Source organism: Pygocentrus nattereri, chromosome 28 (genome assembly GCF_015220715.1).
Source record: "Pygocentrus nattereri isolate fPygNat1 chromosome 28, fPygNat1.pri, whole genome shotgun sequence".
Taxonomy (NCBI): domain Eukaryota; kingdom Metazoa; phylum Chordata; class Actinopteri; order Characiformes; family Serrasalmidae; genus Pygocentrus; species Pygocentrus nattereri.
Window position 1 is genome coordinate 24,876,115 of NC_051238.1, and position 17,741 is coordinate 24,893,855.

A 17,741-nucleotide genomic window follows, 5' to 3' on the forward strand; every position below is an offset into this window, starting at 1 on the left:
CTATATATTGTGCAACCCAAGTTGATAAGGGTGCAGCAGTTTTAAGATGCACCCTGTGGTCTCTTCTGAGGGCCTGTCCTTTGCTTTTGTTGCACGGTATGAAATAGAAAGAAACAGTATCTAAGTGATAGTCGCTCTGTGCTTTTCTCGATGTTTATATTGCAGTTTTTGTGTAGTTTGTAATTCAGTTGCGCTCTTTATCTCTCGCACGATGACATGTTACTTTGCCGTTTGTTCTATTTGTCAGAACAGAGGTACCCTCTTTCATTTATTCTGTAATTCCTGCGCATAACGGCAGCTTTCAGTTTCAGAATTCATGTTGGATTACGGTCTTTATCTTTGTATGTTGTCACTAGTTTGCTGTAACTTGTTATTGAAATGTTTGTATTATAACAAGAGATTCCTGTACTTGGTTTAGGAACAGGTTTGTTTTGAAATTGGAAAAAAAAAAACATGGATAAGCTGTTCGCTGTAATATATCGAGCTCCGGCCGCATGCGTCTCATACGTTTTGCCTCGCTGTCCTTCTCTCTCTCTCTCCCCTACTCTCTACAGTGGGTGGCAGGGTGAATCAGGAGCTGAAGTACACGCGACAGAAGATCGGGGAAGAGGCCATGTTTAACCCTCAGCTTATGATCCAGACGCCGCGCTATCAGGGTGCAAACATCCTGACTGTGGAGGCACTGAAACAGCACCTGGACTCTGCCATCAAAGCCAGCAGAGTGCATGTTTCAATGTACAACAGGTACCGTGCAGCCACTTGCTGTTATCTGTCATCTAGATCTGATCTCAATATAGCGCTGAGCCTGCAGCCCAGACCTTCTACTGCAGGCCTTATATTTCACTTTGACTTCCCAATATCCAGGGTTTTTCTTAACAAGCATAGCTATTTGGGGTAGATTCAGCAGCGCTCAGTTCATGTTCATAACATTTTTTTCCTTGGTATGAAGAGCAGTTTTGCCTAAATGACGATTTTAAGTGTTTTGTTTTGTCCAAATTATGAAAAGCACATACTGGAAATTTCTTAACACAGAGGTAGTTTAAGCCTAAACTATTTTCTTTTCAGTTCTCTACAAAGGCGAAAAGACCCAAATAGTTTTCTGTGTAATATGCAGCTGTATGCAAAAGGGCACCCCTATTCAAATGAACACATCCCCTACAAAGAAAACACATCAGCACATTTTAATGCACAATTACTGTTTATTTGCTGAATTTAACACAACATAAATGTGGAAAAGATTTCAGCACCTTTGATATTTTATGCTAAAACTGTGATATTGTACACAAAAACGTGCAGAAAGGTTTCGTGTAGAGGATGAGTTAACTTATTTTCACTTAGAAAATCAGCAAAAACATGTTATTTGACCGGGGTCACGGGGGCTGTTCAGATGTCTGCATGCAACAGTATTAAGTTGATTATTGCAAACCTACAAAGCCGTCGTGCTCACAAAACCCGGTTAGTGAATCTCCGATGTGTCCAAACTTCTGACTGTCCGCCTACATACATTCCAGGCATAATTCATGTTTTTTATATTCCTGAGCAAGGTTCGATGTCCATGTGATGCTAACTGTATTGTTTTGCTTGTCGTTCATCGTAGGAAATGGAAATTAGAACATTTATGCTACAAATCAGGAGAATTCGTTACAGAAAACAATTTTGCTTACCAGGTGAGGGAGGCGCTTGAAATATTATTAAAATTATTATTATTATCGAATGTAGCGTGCTAGATGGGCGCTGAGAATAAAGCTGAGCTGAATAAAGCCCTTGTTTTTTTTTTTCCCCCCCAGATAATTGAAAATCTACATCCCTGCCTCATCATTACACCTCTGGACTGCTTCTGGGAAGGTGCCAAGCTACATTCGGGCATAGCCTATCTCCCGTAAGTGGCATTCACACATCTTTTAATGTTGCTCCAAGAACATCTGTTTTAGGTCGCTTTTTCAAAGTTGTTCTATGAGGAAATGACACATCAAGGTGATGACAAAATCTCTGAAAACATGCTTCAGCTCAAATAATGGAATGTGCTTATGAGTGAGCAGCGACGGTGGTAGGAGGATAAACGGTGATTTGGCTGGATTGCTTTGTTGTGTTTGTGCATGAGACTCGCTGAAGGCATCCATTGTGATGGCTCTCTGGCCTGGCCAAACTGCTCTGGGCCCCCACGCAATTGTTCCCCTTCTGCTTCTAATAGCTCCTTGCAACAGTTACACTCAGCAGACTTCCCTCCATTCCAGCAAAAGCAGAGCTCTCTGTTGCGGTCTCTCTCTCTCTCTCTCTCCCTCCCTCCCTTCCTTTTTCTCTCTCCATTGCGGATGGTAAATAAGGATTTTACTGTGTTCTGGTTGGGGAACTTGGAATAATGACCCAAGCCTGGTTAGGCACATACAATGTGGTCTCAGCCATGAAGGGCCAGCCAGAGAAGCCTGCTCTGAAAGGAGGGAGAGTTGGACATACAGAGAAATAAAGAGAGAGATGCAGCAGAGATGGAAGGACAGCTGGTTTGGTGGAGAGTTGACAGGGGGCCGGACGGCGTGGTAGGAGTGGAAGAACGATAGCACAAGGTTGAAAGGAGAGAGGGAGTGGGGATTCTGGGAGCAGGGGAGGACATGTGAGGATAGCATGTGGACAGATTTACTGAGGAAACAGGAGGGATCTGGCAAGGCCAGCCAGCAAGAGCAGGGCAGCAAGGAGACCAAAAGGGAGAAGATGGCATTAAAAAGTACTGGAGGTCTGTGAAATGACTCAGAAGACGCTTAGTTGTGGGGAGGTGGCAGGCCATAAGCTCGACCAGCAGCATGGTATAATTAGTGCGGATTTTCCTCAGATGATTGGGCTGATGCCGCGGTGCAGGGCTGTCATTATAGTGGCAGGCTGAAACTCAATCTCTGCTTTAATGGTGCCACCGCTGTATGAGGCAGAAGCTAGCCTTAAAAAATTCCATCAGTTGCCCTTTATTTGTTCAGTTTCCTGTGGCCAAGAGTGGTCCGTCTTCAGAAGGCTCAGTTCTCCTGCATTCTCGAGTCAGATGCTTTTCAGGCATGCTAAATAGGTGTTTGTGTGAAATGCATGTAGAGCCCTCTTTGATTTAAGGCTGGCTTCCCGCAGTGGTGAACCCCCTCTGCAGTGGGTCAACTTTGACCCTATGGCGCTGATTGCTAAGCTGAAGGCAGTGACCAACCTGGTGGACAGTTGGGAGGAGATGCTGGTGAAGGCTGAGGTAGGACATGGCTACATGGATCGACCCTGCATCAACCCCGCAGACCCAGACTGTCCTGTATCTGCTCCCAACAAGAACTCTTCACGGGTAAACCTAACAAACGCAACACAGACCTTTTAGAAATCTTTCTGTAATCCCAATAAACTGGTTAAAAGCCCCATATGTTGGTACTGTATATGATATATTACTACATAATATTGTCTTATTGCCTCAGTTATGTGCAAGACCCCATAAATCCCGTAGTATTCATTGCCTGATTTTAGTTTGTCAAAGATTCTAATCTTGAGGTGCTGTCACATTGTTCTAAGACGTCACTCTTGTTTCTACTAGCCGTTGGATATTACCCGTGTCCTTACCGGCGGCTGCTATGGAGTCTCCAGAAAGTACATGCACTGGCAGGAGGAGCTCATCATCGGAGGGACCAAGAAGAACAACAGTGGGAGACTTCTTAGGTAAGACCAACCACATGCAGATATATCACAGAGAGAATCAGCAACACAGGCTGTGTAGATATGGAGAAGAAATAAGTCGATTCATTTGGCAGAAATATTAACAAGCTTGTTTTGGCTGGTCAGGGTCATTAGTGATGCATGTACATGTATTAGCAAGGCACAATGAAACTGATGTGTTTACCTTCACATGCCGTTTCCAGACGGTGGTGATTTTGCAGGCATAGCTTGATCCATGCTATGACAGAGAGTTGGATTAATGCAGATAGTATAGAGATAATATAAGCTGGTGGTTTGGTGGGAATTAGTCAAGGTGTTTGCAAGTATCTTTTCACCTCTTCTCTGGGTGAAAGGAGATGCAAAACCAAGGAGTGGTTCTGATTAGAGCTGGGTTAGCCATCTCTAATGAGAGTACACTTGAGGGAGCCTGTACTATGTGCTCCAGGAGATAAAGGCTTTGTTTTTGGCTTGTTTTTACATTTGAGAAGTTTGAATGAACCCAAGATAAGCTGTTCCGTGTAGTGTTTTAGGCCTGAACCAAAGTTTCAGGCGAAGGGTGAAGGGTCAAAAATATGTAAAGGATATGTAAAGATTTTCTTTAAAAAACAAAAAGACTTTACAAAAAAATTGAATTGTAGTGAAAATTAAAAGTAGTGGTTAAAATAATGTTTTTTTTTCTCCTCTGCTGGTTCAAGGAGTTTGAGCTGCAGGAAATCAGCACCATCAGCGTTGATGCCATCTCTAGCCACATGTTTTGAAATGCCAAAAAAATGACAACAGAGTGCAAATCTGAGTATAAGTAAAAAATACTAATAATTCATTGCCCTGGGTGACCAGCTGTTCTCTGCAGTTGAAGACGTTTGATTTCCTGGCGCATACTGTAGTCGTTTTTACGTGAACCGTGTCTTGTTTATTGTCAGCTTTATTTCAGTTTTCAGTGTTTCTGCCGTCTGTATCCTTCATTTTGGTTTCAGGTGCTATATTGCATACACTTTTCTCTGTCTCTCAGTGCCAAGGCTCTGCAGACCATGTTCCAGCTCATGACCCCCAAGCAGATGTACGAGCACTTAAAGGGCTATGAAGCAGTCTCTCACATGAACTGGAACGAGGACAAAGCAGCTGCCATCCTGGAGGCCTGGCAGAGGAGGTACTCCGAGGTAAATTCTTGCTTTTACTATGCATAACTCTTAAGACAGAGCAAGTTCAGCTGATCAAGTCCGTAAAGCTTCTGGAGTTTCTGTAGCTTATTTGTGGGGGGGTCTCAAAAAGACGAATAAAGAAGAGACCGCTGCAATTTTGATATGGCATTGATGAGAGCTGAATAGCGAGAATATAGCCATGGGCTTTTTGCTCACGCAGTCACGTGAGTTTCACCACGTACAAACGTAGGAAAAGTCTTTCCCATGTGACATATGAATTATTCTGACATATTGTGACATGAATGCTTTTGGAAGCCTTCACCAAGCATGACCCCACCTGGAACTAATATGCAAATGGGATTTTATTGACCTACATCAAAGCCTCTCACACCACACTCCATGCCCTGACGCGCACACACACACACACACTCACTCACACATATACAAGCTGAGTGTGAGGTAAGGCATTCCTCCGTCATAAGTAAAGTACACATTCCTCAGTCTCTCTCTCTCTCTCTCTCTCTCTCTCTCTCTCTCTCCCCCCTTTTCTGAAGGTTAGAGCCCAGCTGTTTGGGGCTTCAAAAGGAAATCCAGCCCCCTTTTTCTCCTCCATATTTAAATGCCCGCATTATGTGTGAACTTGGGGAGGTGCATCTGTAAGGCCAGGAAAGGTCACATTTACATCCTGTAGAGCTCTAGCGCCTGTGCTTAAGGCCGGCCACTCTTTTATAGGAAATGACAGCATTATGTTGCGCTCCTCTGGGCATGCGGATAGAATATACATGCCACGTCAGTGCCAGAGAGTATATGATTTATAGGGAAATTTTTAGAGGAGACGAGTCAGTTTTGTGCTTAATTTTAGTCGACTATGGACCTAAAATATGTGCCTCTTTATTGCAAAAGCAGAACAAGTTCTATCAGATACAAAAAGGGACCCCAACGAAGATATAAGCTCTTAGCAGTGGTGGCCCCAACCCAGCAATGTGTGTGAATTACCAGTGTATGCGTAATGTGGGCCTGTCTGGAACACATTAACCCGCACAGAGCTCAATCTCTTTCACAGCTGCCGTCCCATTGGTGGTTTCTGTGTGACATCATCTGGTCAATGTTATTTAGACCCTGACCTCTGCTTGGCATTGGGTTACCCCTTAATGTGTGTCTGCGTGGGCGCCTGTATTTCTGTGCGTGTGTGTGTGTGTGTGTGTTAGTGCAGCCACTTATTGAGGTGAAAAACAGACTGATATTGTGTTTCATTCTAATTTACAGCAGGTGAAAATCTAAAAGTTAATTGTAGAATATTGTTAAGCTACTGCTGTTGGTCTGTGATATACTGTAACCTCAACAATAGAGGAGCTTGATTGCAGTCATGACATTGTTTAGATTGCTATGAAAGTGAAAACAGGTTTTTAACCCTCTCACCATAATCTTGTCTTCAGGTGGTCCAGCAGAGTGTGTCCATCAACTCTTCTCAGAAGGTGCTGACATTTACCACCACCACTCTAGAAGACATCCTTAAATCCTTCTCCAGTGTTAGTGGCATCAGGATTGCCAGTGGCTACTTGCTCATGGTACATAAATACACAGTGTTTCCTTTGTCTGACTTTACTAATAGAGGTTTTCAGTCCTTATTACATATAAACTGACATTTTTTACACCAGCCACAAAAAAGGTTGTGGAGCATGTAATGAAAGACAGTACGGTTAGAGCTCAAATCATCAGTTACCGTGTAGTGACTGTTACTGCTGTGATTGGATCAGGGATAAATAAAACACATCAAATAATATGGTATAATAATCAGTTGTCTAGAATTAAGTTGAAATCCAGCTTTAACAAATTTCTTCATCAAGCAATGCTTTTGAACATTTTATACATTTTGCATAAAAGTAATATTTTCTCAACGAGTTACTCTCGTTGTGCAGTGCTGATATACCAGGATGGTGGCCTTAGCCTCCCTTTCTTCACATAGAACATGTTATTATAACATATTGAACATAAAAAGTACTTCAGAATATCAGTGCATCAGTCTGAAGGGGGCAGTTCTGCCATTGGTTATTGAATGCTAGAATCAACTGATTTGAGCCAAATGATCCTTAACCTGTTATAATAATATTCACTTATTATAATATATTATGTTACTGTATGTATGTATATCTATATTATTTGTTCATAAATATTTTCCAATCATACCAGAATAATGTAACTGAACTGAATCATCGTCAATCTAATTGACTTATTCTGAGAAAAGAGACTGTCACTCCAAATACTGATCCTTGTACTGGTATGTCTGTCACTTGTGTGCAGCTTGCCTATGCGTGTCTGACCATGCTGCGCTGGGACTGCGCTAAGTCCCAGGGGGCAGTGGGGCTGGCCGGAGTGCTGCTGGTCACTCTGTCTGTCGCAGCTGGACTGGGCCTTTGCTCTCTTATTGGCATCTCCTTCAATGCCGCTACTACTCAGGTACGCAACAAGCAACACAGTGTACATGTGCAAATATTGTTACCTCAAGTGTCAACATTGGGCCTTATATGCCAACATATATATATATTTTTTTTTATTTATTTTTTTTTTTTTCTTGAATGTGTTCTTGAGAAACATCCTCAGGGTTCTTAAACCGCAGAATTGCTTAGATCTTTGTGCTCTTCTGTGTGTGGAGATTCTATTCTTACCTAAGACCAAACCCTAAACAAGAACACATTGTTGAATGTCAGAATCCTCATGAAGACTGATTAAGTGGGTTTTAAGAAGCAGTCTTCTTAGGAACAATTGGTGAATGAGACCCATTGTTTTTAAACTTTGTTGATGTTTTCTCATCATGATGTTTATCTGTGCAAAGGTGCTACCATTCCTTGCCCTAGGTGTGGGAGTGGATGATGTCTTTCTTCTTGCTCACGCCTTCAGTGAAACTGGCCAGAATAAGAGAATCCCATTTGAGGTGAGTGAACCTTCCCTCTCTCTCTCTCTCTCTCTCCCTCTCTATCACTATCATACCCTCATATTCCCTAGAAAACAGATTAAACATCTCTCGCTCGATCTCTAACAGTTTTCATTGTTGGCTGTACATAACTTTCGGACAACAGATTGTGTTGAGACAAGATCGTGCTCTGCTGTAGGAGAAAGCTGAGTTGATATCGTGGGGGAAGGGCCGTGCTTTGCCCTCATGCTATCCCTCACGTAAAGGAATGTGTGTGTACCTGCCCTGGCCTGTGATGTAAGTTCAAAAAAGCCCCCCACTCGGCTTTGATGTGCGGCAGCATCACAGAGAGGCTCCTGGGGGCTCTTGGGGACCACTACCAGAAGTGTGTGACTGTGGAAGAGCTTGAGAGTGGGGATGAGAGGATGCAGTTGATGACAAACCCACACTCGCAGCAGAGTGTATGCAGACGTCCATGCGTGTGCATATGTGACTTTTTCTCTCATTATTTGAGCATCTCTGCTTTAAGAAATAGCTGTGAGGCTAATGTAGGTGACAAGTACTGGGACTGTTCAGCCTATTGATTAGTATGAGTACAAAGTCTGTGTAATCAGTATCTGATTATGGATTTGCTCTTAATAAAAGTCGCTTATCAACCATTGGTGGCAGGTCTTTCTGTAACGCTGGGGAGCGAGGAGGCGAACGCACACGCTGAGGTAAGCGACTTTAATTAAGGGCAAATCCATAATCAGGGTCAGAGAGCCAATACGGAAAGCAGGAGGAACAGACATGACAAAAATTTAAACAGAACTCCAAACAGGCCAGAAAACACTTCAAACACAAACCTTACATCAAACAAAAACCTGCAAACACACAGGGGAAAACACAGGGCTTAAATACATGAGGGGAAACAAGGGACAGGTGGAAACTCAGGTGGAGACAATCAGGGGTGGAGTCATGAAAACCAAAACAGGAGCACCTGGACAGGACTTGGAGGGGCCGATCATGACAACTGTGTTGCTTTCCTATATTCTTCCATCAGAATGTAATGATTTTGGCCCACATCAAGTGTTTGATTATGTCACTGTCCACCTGCTTTTTGCAGCATAATTCTGTCCATTTTTATAGAGGAAGGTAGGTCATATAGCGTCAACCACATAAGCAAATCTGCTTTTGCTCATAAATCCTTTGTGAACTCTTGCATGTCATTGCTGCATTTGCAAAACCTTGTATCTAGTTTTATGACTGCTGCCCTTTTCATTGTGTTAAAATATCAATCAATCAATCAATCAATCAACCTTTATTTTGACTCGGAAGTACATTGAGGGCAACCCTCATTTTCAATGTAGCCGAGCGTTTACAAAAACAGGGATTGACATGACAAAGAAAATAATAACTACATTTAATCATTTTAAATTAAAAGAAAATTGAAAATAACAGTGAATAAAAGATAAAAGTAGATAAAAATAGAACTTGAGATTTAAATGGTAAGAAATTAAGATCAAAAATAGATAAGAAATTAGTAAGGTAATAGTACAATGTCACAAAAAAAAAAGGAATGATAAAATATATATATATATATATATATATATATATATATATATATATAATATAATAAACGGACCAGTGAAAATAGTCCAAAATTACTTGGAATAAATCATTTCAGTGAAAGTTAATGCAGTAGACAGGAGCTTGGTCTCGTATGAATGGAAATAACTGCCGGGCGGCATTGCTAGATTGCCATCAAGTGGACAGACTTTCCTGTAAGGACTTTGGTTAAAGTTGCACAGTTAGCTGTTGCAGGTAGGGCATGCATAGAACAGATAATCTATATAGAGGAAACGTGTATGTTAAATACATTGCATGTAATAAATATTGCTCTGTTACAGAGAAATGAGTCACAGTAGAAATTAAATTCTTACTAAGTCACTAACTGTAATGTGATTACAGCTGTACTGGGTTACACTGCTTTGTGACAGGCAAAGTAATTACATTACCTACAATATATTGTACCACATTTTTCCCAACACTGACTGTATATACGTCTTGTAGTTATGAGAGTAAGTGTGTGTGAGTGTTCAGGTTGTTGTGGTGGTGGAGGTGGGAGGGATGGGGTGGTGTTGAGGCATGTATTTGCTTGTGTTTGTGTGCGATTGCGCAGTGCTGGGTGCTTTTTGTGCAGAAAGTAAACAGCGCGCTGTGGGGGGAGAGCGCAGAGCCGTCTTGACTTAAAACACACTCTGTGTGGTCCTGCACGTCCTCAGAGCTTCACACACAGCCCGCACTGCTTTCCCTCCCTCTCCCTCTCTCTCTCTCTTGCTCTCTCATTTTTTTTCTTCTCTCAAACTGAATTTTTTCCTTCCTTTCCCACTACACCACCCCCCCCCCCACCTTACTCTCGCTCTCCACCTCCGTATGCGTGCGTGTGTGTGTGGAGGTGGAGTTTGGAACAGTTTCTTATCCTTCTCAACACTCTGAATGGCTTTGAAATGAAGAGGGAGAGCTTATCCTAACAAGACAATGAGCCAATCATGTTTCGGTGGCCCCAAGCGGCTTTGTTTAAAAGGATATCTCCTGCCTTTGATGGAAAATATTTCTGCGTGAGCGAGGGATAAGGAGAGGGAGGGAAATAAATCTCTTTTCTTTTTTTTTTTTCCTTTTTTTTCTTTCTCTTTTTTTTGCTCTCCTTCAGAGAAAGCCACATAATAGTGGATTAGAAAGGAAAAGCTTTTCATCAGGACTTCAGCTCATTAAGTTGTCATGGCAGATTCAGTGATTGCAGACTCTCTCGCTTGGAAATAGCAGCTACACAGCTTTCACAAGTTGGGTCTTAAACAGGGAAAGATAAAGCGGGATCCCTTAGCAGCACTCGTGGTAGATAATGTGCCTTTGATAGAGCGAGGCTTGTTTATGACGGAGGTTTAGTAAATCTTGTTTTCATACGAGCGATGCCCTTTCAGTGCTATTTGGGCTGTTTAGGGCTGTTTAGAGAGCGTTACACGATCCTCTGTTGTCATGTGCATGATGTCCATTGCAGAGAGCGCCATGAATATTTATGATGATGTACTGATCATATGTAAATATTTTGTCCAGCAGGAAAAAGACATTTTTGTCATACTTTGTTCAGTGTATTCAGACGTATAGACTGCGATGTATACTTTATTGAATATCATTATACTCAATTTCAGTCCATGGCCTCCATAATAACAGGGGTGATCAAGTATCTGAACCACCACAGATGCACCACCACTTTTTGACTGATCTCCAGCTGCTTATTTTGAAAAAGAAAACTACTACTGATCTATAGATTTTGCCTCACCTCTTTTGGAAGTGTTTGGCCAGCCCTGTTATCAGTTTTAACATTACATAATCCGTGAAAAAGAACCTTCAGATTGATGCATTATGCTTTGATCCAGTCACCTTCACTCTGGGTTTGTATTTGCAGGCTAGAGAGAAACAGGTGACCAGTCATTTCCTAAGGAAGTTGGCAGTTTGTAGCTGCAGCAGCTCCAGTTAATTCCCAAACCAGTCATACTCGGGGATCGGAGATCTCCACCCTGTGCTTTCTGAACTTTCTGTTCCACATAGCATCACACAAATGATGGAAGAGAATCGTATAAACCTGTAACCTTATAACCGTATTTCTTATTTTAAACCAAACGGCAATACATAGAGAACATGCAAGATGCTCACGAGATGTAAATTTGTCATCAGTGACTTCTAACCTCCTAATGTGAACATACAGTTGGTGAGTATATGAAAAGGTTTAGGTGCTGCTGGTCAAATGACGACATGTTTTGTTTTGTTGATTTTCCAAGTGAAAGTAAGTTCACATGTTCTCTACAAGGAACACCCTTCTGCACATTTATTACTGTTTATTGCTGAAAACAAAAAAAAACAGTGCAAACGTTACGGCACATTTTATATTTTGTTGTTTTATTTTTGCCAGTGCGTTAAACTTTAATTTGTGAATCACTGAAATTTGCAGAAATATTATGGTCATATTTAAGTTTGTTGAGGACTTACTTTCAGAATCAGAATCAGAAGAAGTTTTATTGCCATTGTCAATGAACAGGATTCACAGACTAGGAATTTGCTTCGGCATGAAGATGCAACATAAAAAACAAGTAGTAATAGCCATGCAAAATTAAGTCCACATAAATAAATACTCTAAGCAAATATAAAATATAGATAGAATGAATAAAAATAAAAATACAACAAAACGTGTAATTTTTCTTTCAGCCATACAGGCTGAATATGCAGGGAAGCTCAGGTTTGACTCTGTCCACTAGTAGGAGAGTGCTTGTGTGAGCTCACATGCTCATTATGTCTCTGTCCACTACAGGACCGTACAGGCGAATGTTTGAAGAGAACCGGGGCCAGTGTGGCTTTGACCTCCATCAGTAATATCACTGCTTTCTTCATGGCTGCCCTCATCCCAATCCCAGCACTGCGGGCCTTCTCCCTACAGGTATGTAGAGTGTATGAGCGCCTGCTTTGTTTATGTGAATGTCCCTGTTCTTTAGTTCTGTTGGAGGTTTCTGTATCCCTGTTAGACCTGTGGGTTTTTTGTGTGAACAGAGGTGCCTGTGCTTGTGGGGCCTTGCGCTTTTTCTTCAGCCTTCATTGGCTCCAGATTTCTCCGGGTGACTTTTATTGATTTCATTCATCAAACTGAGCGTGTGACAGGTTGAGGGTTGGCGTGGCCCGTAACCCCCCCACTGAGCCTGATTAGTGGTACGGCCCCCGTGTGTCCAGATTGCGGCCTGAGTACACGTAACTCAATCCTGGAGGGGGGTGACGCTCTGTGGCATCTGTGTGGGAGGTTGTTAGAGGCTGGGGCTTGGCAGGGGTTAGGGTGCGTATGTGTGTATGCACGTGCGTTCAAACAGCTGTGGTTGATTTGTGTGGGCCTGGCCGTGGAAGTGGGGCAGGATCAGGGCCGAGTAGGGGAGCTGCCCACAGCCTGTTACTGAATTGGACTAGGTGAGGTTGCCCTGTCCCACTCTGCAGCAGCAGCAGCTGGAAGCTACACAGCCTGAATCAGCCTGAATCAGCGCTCAGCATGGTGGCTGCATACCAGCCACGAATGATCATGTTCATTCAGATATGCGTGTGTCACATTAAGCGATATAGTGACACTGTGACACTGTAGAAATAAACACTTTTCTACACTTTAAAATAGTGCGACTGAGTTGTTTATGTTAAATTACATGTGCTTAAAGCAAAGTTACCATATCAGAGCTGACCCTGTGACCGGAAGGTCGCCGGTTCGATCCCCAGGGCCGACAGTCCATGAATGAGGTGTCCTTGAGCAAGACACCTAACCCCCAACTGCTCCCCGGGCGCCGTGGATAGGGCTGCCCACCGCTCCGGGCAAGTGTGCTCACTGCCCCCTAGTGTGTGTGTTCACTAGTGTGTATGTGGTGTTTCACTTCACTGATGGGTTAAATGCGGAGGTGGAATTTCCCCAGTTGTGGGATCAAAAAAGCATCACTTAAAGTTTTTTATACATAAAATAATTGTTTTTGTTTTTATGTGTCAGTATTCAGAATAAGTGTATCTGTATATTGGAGTATTATTCTTTTGGACTCAAATCTAAAACTGAACACAAGTCAAATTTAGATGGAATTAATGAAGGCAAGACTCTTCAGTTGATTTTGGTCAAAAATGATTTGGTCATTTTTTTAGATTTCTTGATAGATAAATGTGTTTTAGCGTTTGCAAGTGTTTGCTCTTAATCTTTGATTGTAAAAATGTCTAAGCTTATGGCCAAACACGCAGATATGTTCATATTGGCATATTTTGTTGATTCACGTTGCATTATGTCTAATATTTTCTAAAAGTTGGCTAGTTTAATGAAGGCTTAGCTCCATCCAAAACTTTCTACAGTCAACTTGTGTTATATATCACTGTAATGACAACAGTGCATGTTGTTTTCTTAGTTAAATGCTAAAACAGTGATTTTAACTGCAGCTTATAAAGGGCCTTTTTTTTTTTTTTAATATGCAAATCGGTGCATATTTAATGTGAGATATCTGCTTATATAAATGTGGGTTTTTTGGAAAGTTTTAAATGAAACAATGTGTGTAGAGTTGTCAGCAATCAGTTGGCAGAAATGTGTTGTGATGTCTGTTGTTTTGAAGTTACACTAGATTCACCTGTAGTCTGTAAGAAATTCACTATGTAAATAACTGGTATCGCGTTTAAATATTTACATAATATAAATCACACACTCTCACCTTGCTAACCTTTTCAGTTTAATCCTGCATGTGGGCCCAGCCTACACACTGACTCACACACACACCCACACACACACACACACACACACACACACACACACACACAACCTACAAATGCACACATGCTACTTAACCCCTGACCTTTAGGTGAAGTAATGTTGCTGTTGTCAGTTTGCGCAGCTGTGTGAAGCATAGATTTGTGCTCTCCCTCCTCACTGTGCTCAATAACAGCTTTCATATAGCTATCAGCATCACACCTGGAGGAACACACCTGGTGCACTCCCCCTCTAACCCACAGCAAGGACCACCTGCTTACCCTGGTGCTGCAGTTTGTGTCATACGCTCTAGGCCTTCACCCAGCACCTCAACTGTAAGCAGTGGTGTCTTAGGATGAACTGATAATAGACTTTTATATAGAATTTTATAATAGATAAAAGCATAAAAGAAACAAATTCATTCATTATTTTTTAAATATTATTATTAAATAAAATATTAATAAAATAATAATAATAAATAAAATATAAAAAATATAATTTTTTAAATATTATTATTTTTATTAATATATATATTTTTTCTGTACATTACATGTTCGCTGCTGCTCAGACTGTTTGAACACATCTACACTGACCAGTACAGGAGGTCCAAAGAAATGAACAGTTTTTAAGTTTATTTAAGTCTTAAATTTTGACACTTCATAAATGACCTATTTAACCTTTGAGTTTTTTCAGCCAAACTTTTAGGCTGGTTTTCTCTTTAAGGCAAAAACTGAAAGTGCCAGTTACAGTTGCTATTTATTGGAGGAGTAGATGGGAAAACTGGTTGTGCCCCTTTGATTGAACTAATTTATGACGTTTTCTTTGGTAGTGATGCACCAAAATGAAAATTCCGACACTATGTTTTTCAATTTGTTTTTAAAGAAACATATTAAATCAAACTAATAATGAAAATACACTTTCAGTTGGACAGCACTACTGACAGTAAATGAAAACAAATGTGCAATTCGTCAGTTTAACGGTATTTTACAGTAACGATTGACTGTTTGTCGGCTGCATTATGTGCCACAACATAAAACTTTCTCAATAACACAATGGCTGGTCATCCCAGACATTTCCATTTTTTAATTTAATTAGTTTGATTTTTGCTCTTTAGTGATGACATCAATTTTTTTTTTCATCAATTAAAAAACTAGCAGGAAATTTCTGCTTTCGTGGTTTTGCTAAATTCAGTGTATCACGTGGGATGGCATGTTTTTAAATGGTATCAAGCCTGTAATGGAGGCGTTGCTGGGCATTCGTTTCCTCTCTTAATTATAGGCATGAACAGAGATCATCAGTAGCTTGTCTAATGAGAAAGCAATAAATACAGCAGTTCCACACAGTTGAGGTGTTCATAGTTGATCTGCTGCTGCTCACACTGTTTGAACTTGTGCACAGGCCCAGGAAAGCTAAGGGAATAAACGTGTTTTTTTTATTATTTCTCATTTTTAAATTTAACGTAGGCCTGCTTAATCCTGAAATCGGTGCATTCCCAGTTTATGGTAATGTGCGTTATGAAGACCAAATGGCTGGATGGCAAAAACTGGTTGTGCCTTTGTGGTTGAATTGATGTTTGGCCGTTTTCTTGCATTCCCTTTGGTGGGTTTATATGTGTGTGTGAGCTTGAGCTCGCTGTATTAGAATACGTGGGATCTGGCAACAGCATATGCGAAATGTGTAGCGCACACACATAGAGTAAATCTGGTATTAGCATCTGTGGATGGATGGATCGCACAACGTCTGTCAAACTCCGCACTGTTTATGCCTGCAGTGCAGTCCAACTGGCATCTATTCGGCAGCACACACACAAACACGCTGTTCCCAAGTCTCTAAAAGCTTCCAACAGCCTCCAAAAGATTTAAAGATTTCTCGCTCTTACTAGAATGCTGGAATTCAGAGCTTTTTTCCCTCCGCTTCACCTGCATGCTGGAGAGAAACCAAGAAACCAATACATGACATGTAAGAATGCACTGTTTTTAGAGATGCTCACCTGCCTGTATATACGAGTTCATTGCTGCGATGGACTTGGAGTCAAAACACTCGTCCCTATCTCCCTGTAGTGTTTTCCTCTCGCTCTCTTTCCCTCTGGCTGTCTGTCTTTCTCACCCTGCGGTCTCGGCCTTATCTGTTTCCTCCTGTCCGGATAGGCGAGAGATAAGGCAGAGTCAGAGCCGCGCTATCGATCTATGACGACTTTGTTCAGGAGTGAGATGAATTGTCCACATGACTTGGCCTGTCAGAGTTGCCTTTACAACAGACTCCACCATAGCGTGAGAACCCTTCCTCTAATGCAGTCGATCAGCCTACGTTCCAGAGTGTGCTTTGCTTTTAAGCTTTGCACTTAGGCTAGTTGTGAAACAATCTCAAATAGACTTACATTCTGACCGTTTTCAAGGACTCAACCAGAGGACCCAGAGGACTTTTGCGCATGTCACCCAAAGAAATAACTACACGTTGTTTTAAAAAGCCATTTAAATGTTTTGCAAATGATACGCGCCGCTGTTTCTGTAGTTGCATCTCTGTTTAACTGGATCTAAATTGAATACAGTTGTTCGCTCACGGGATTGCACTTAATTACAGGCAAATGAGAGTTTTGCCTGCTATGTCAGATCATTCACATCAGTGTTTTGCCAGCTTATTCACATCAACAGTGTGTTCTCTGTCAAGTTTCATGCACCAATGTGACAAAATGGCTTCGGTATACTGTTCTATTTTGCATTAAGTAATACAAACGAAGAGCCTTCATAGGACAGTGCCACTGAGCATCCACCTTTTTGCTGCAGCCTAGCTATTGGAATATAGCTTGTATGCCCACAAATGTCCAGCCTACTACAGAGTAAATTCAGCTATGCTGACAAAGGTGCCCAATAGTGCGCACATAGCTTATGGCCAGTGCCAAGAAGGGTGAAAATTCCCTCCCTGGAGTGCCATCCAGTACCTTTGGGATATGCGGGAGAACTAATTATCCAACATCAGTACCTGACCTCACTAATGTTGAATGCAGTTGGGTCGTCACAAAGTGTTCCAGCATCTAATGTGAAGCCTTTCCAGAAGAGCCGAGGCTGTTGCTGCAGCACGCTGCTTGTTAATGGGGCTGAATGATTTGAGGGAAATCTTCTGATTATTGTCTCTAAATTAAGGCCTCTTTCCAGGCCACTTTTTTGCAAATTATGATGTATAATACATTTGGACTTGCTGAATGTAATGTGCCAGGCTGCTAGTTCACAAGCTCTGCATTATAGCACATATAGCACATGCTGCCGCCTCTCTGCATTGCCTCCTGTGCGGCCGTGGCCGAACGAGCCAGTAGCAGGATGCCACAATGGAAAAAGCACTGGATGAGCAGGTGTGTACATGTGTTTAGGTATGTAGTGTAGCAAACAATGTCAGAAACCACATAAACAAGTCTATTTTATAGTATTACCTGTTACTATAATCTCATGTAAAAAGGAGACGCAGTTGAAGTCCACATGCTACACTCCACTCTGTGTGGATCAGTAAGAGAGAGAGAGCGAGAGAGAATGTGTGTGTGTGTGTGTGTGTGTGTGTGTGTGTGTGTGTGTGTGTGTGTGTGTGTGTGTGTGTGTGCCAGCCTTCACAGAGCCTCCTCTGTAGAGCTGTTCTCTTGCAGACAGACTCGTTCTTTATCCTCCGTCTCTCTCTGGATCCCTTCATTAGTCATTTAGCCGCTCTCTTATTCAGCGTAAAACAGACACGTTCCTCACACGTCAGTTCAGCGTTTTAAGAG

At 41.8% G+C, this 17,741-nt stretch overlaps 1 protein-coding gene across 3 annotated transcripts in view; it reads left to right on the plus strand.

Moving 5' to 3' along the window:
• Positions 1 to 17,741, plus strand: part of ptch1 (patched 1) — a 65,611-nt gene that overhangs the window by 18,139 nt on the left and 29,731 nt on the right. For all 3 annotated transcript variants that reach the window (XR_005129819.1, XM_017714775.2, XM_017714774.2), the window contains exons 3-12: positions 555 to 744; positions 1,598 to 1,667; positions 1,788 to 1,879; positions 3,106 to 3,304; positions 3,548 to 3,669; positions 4,676 to 4,823; positions 6,242 to 6,373; positions 7,107 to 7,262; positions 7,639 to 7,737; positions 12,062 to 12,187. Coding sequence is in view for 2 of the 3 variants with exons in the window: in XM_017714775.2 (XP_017570264.1) it covers positions 555 to 744; positions 1,598 to 1,667; positions 1,788 to 1,879; positions 3,106 to 3,304; positions 3,548 to 3,669; positions 4,676 to 4,823; positions 6,242 to 6,373; positions 7,107 to 7,262; positions 7,639 to 7,737; positions 12,062 to 12,187 (1,334 nt within the window). In the remaining variant the exon portion in view is untranslated. The remainder of the gene's footprint in view (positions 1 to 554; positions 745 to 1,597; positions 1,668 to 1,787; positions 1,880 to 3,105; positions 3,305 to 3,547; positions 3,670 to 4,675; positions 4,824 to 6,241; positions 6,374 to 7,106; positions 7,263 to 7,638; positions 7,738 to 12,061; positions 12,188 to 17,741) is intronic.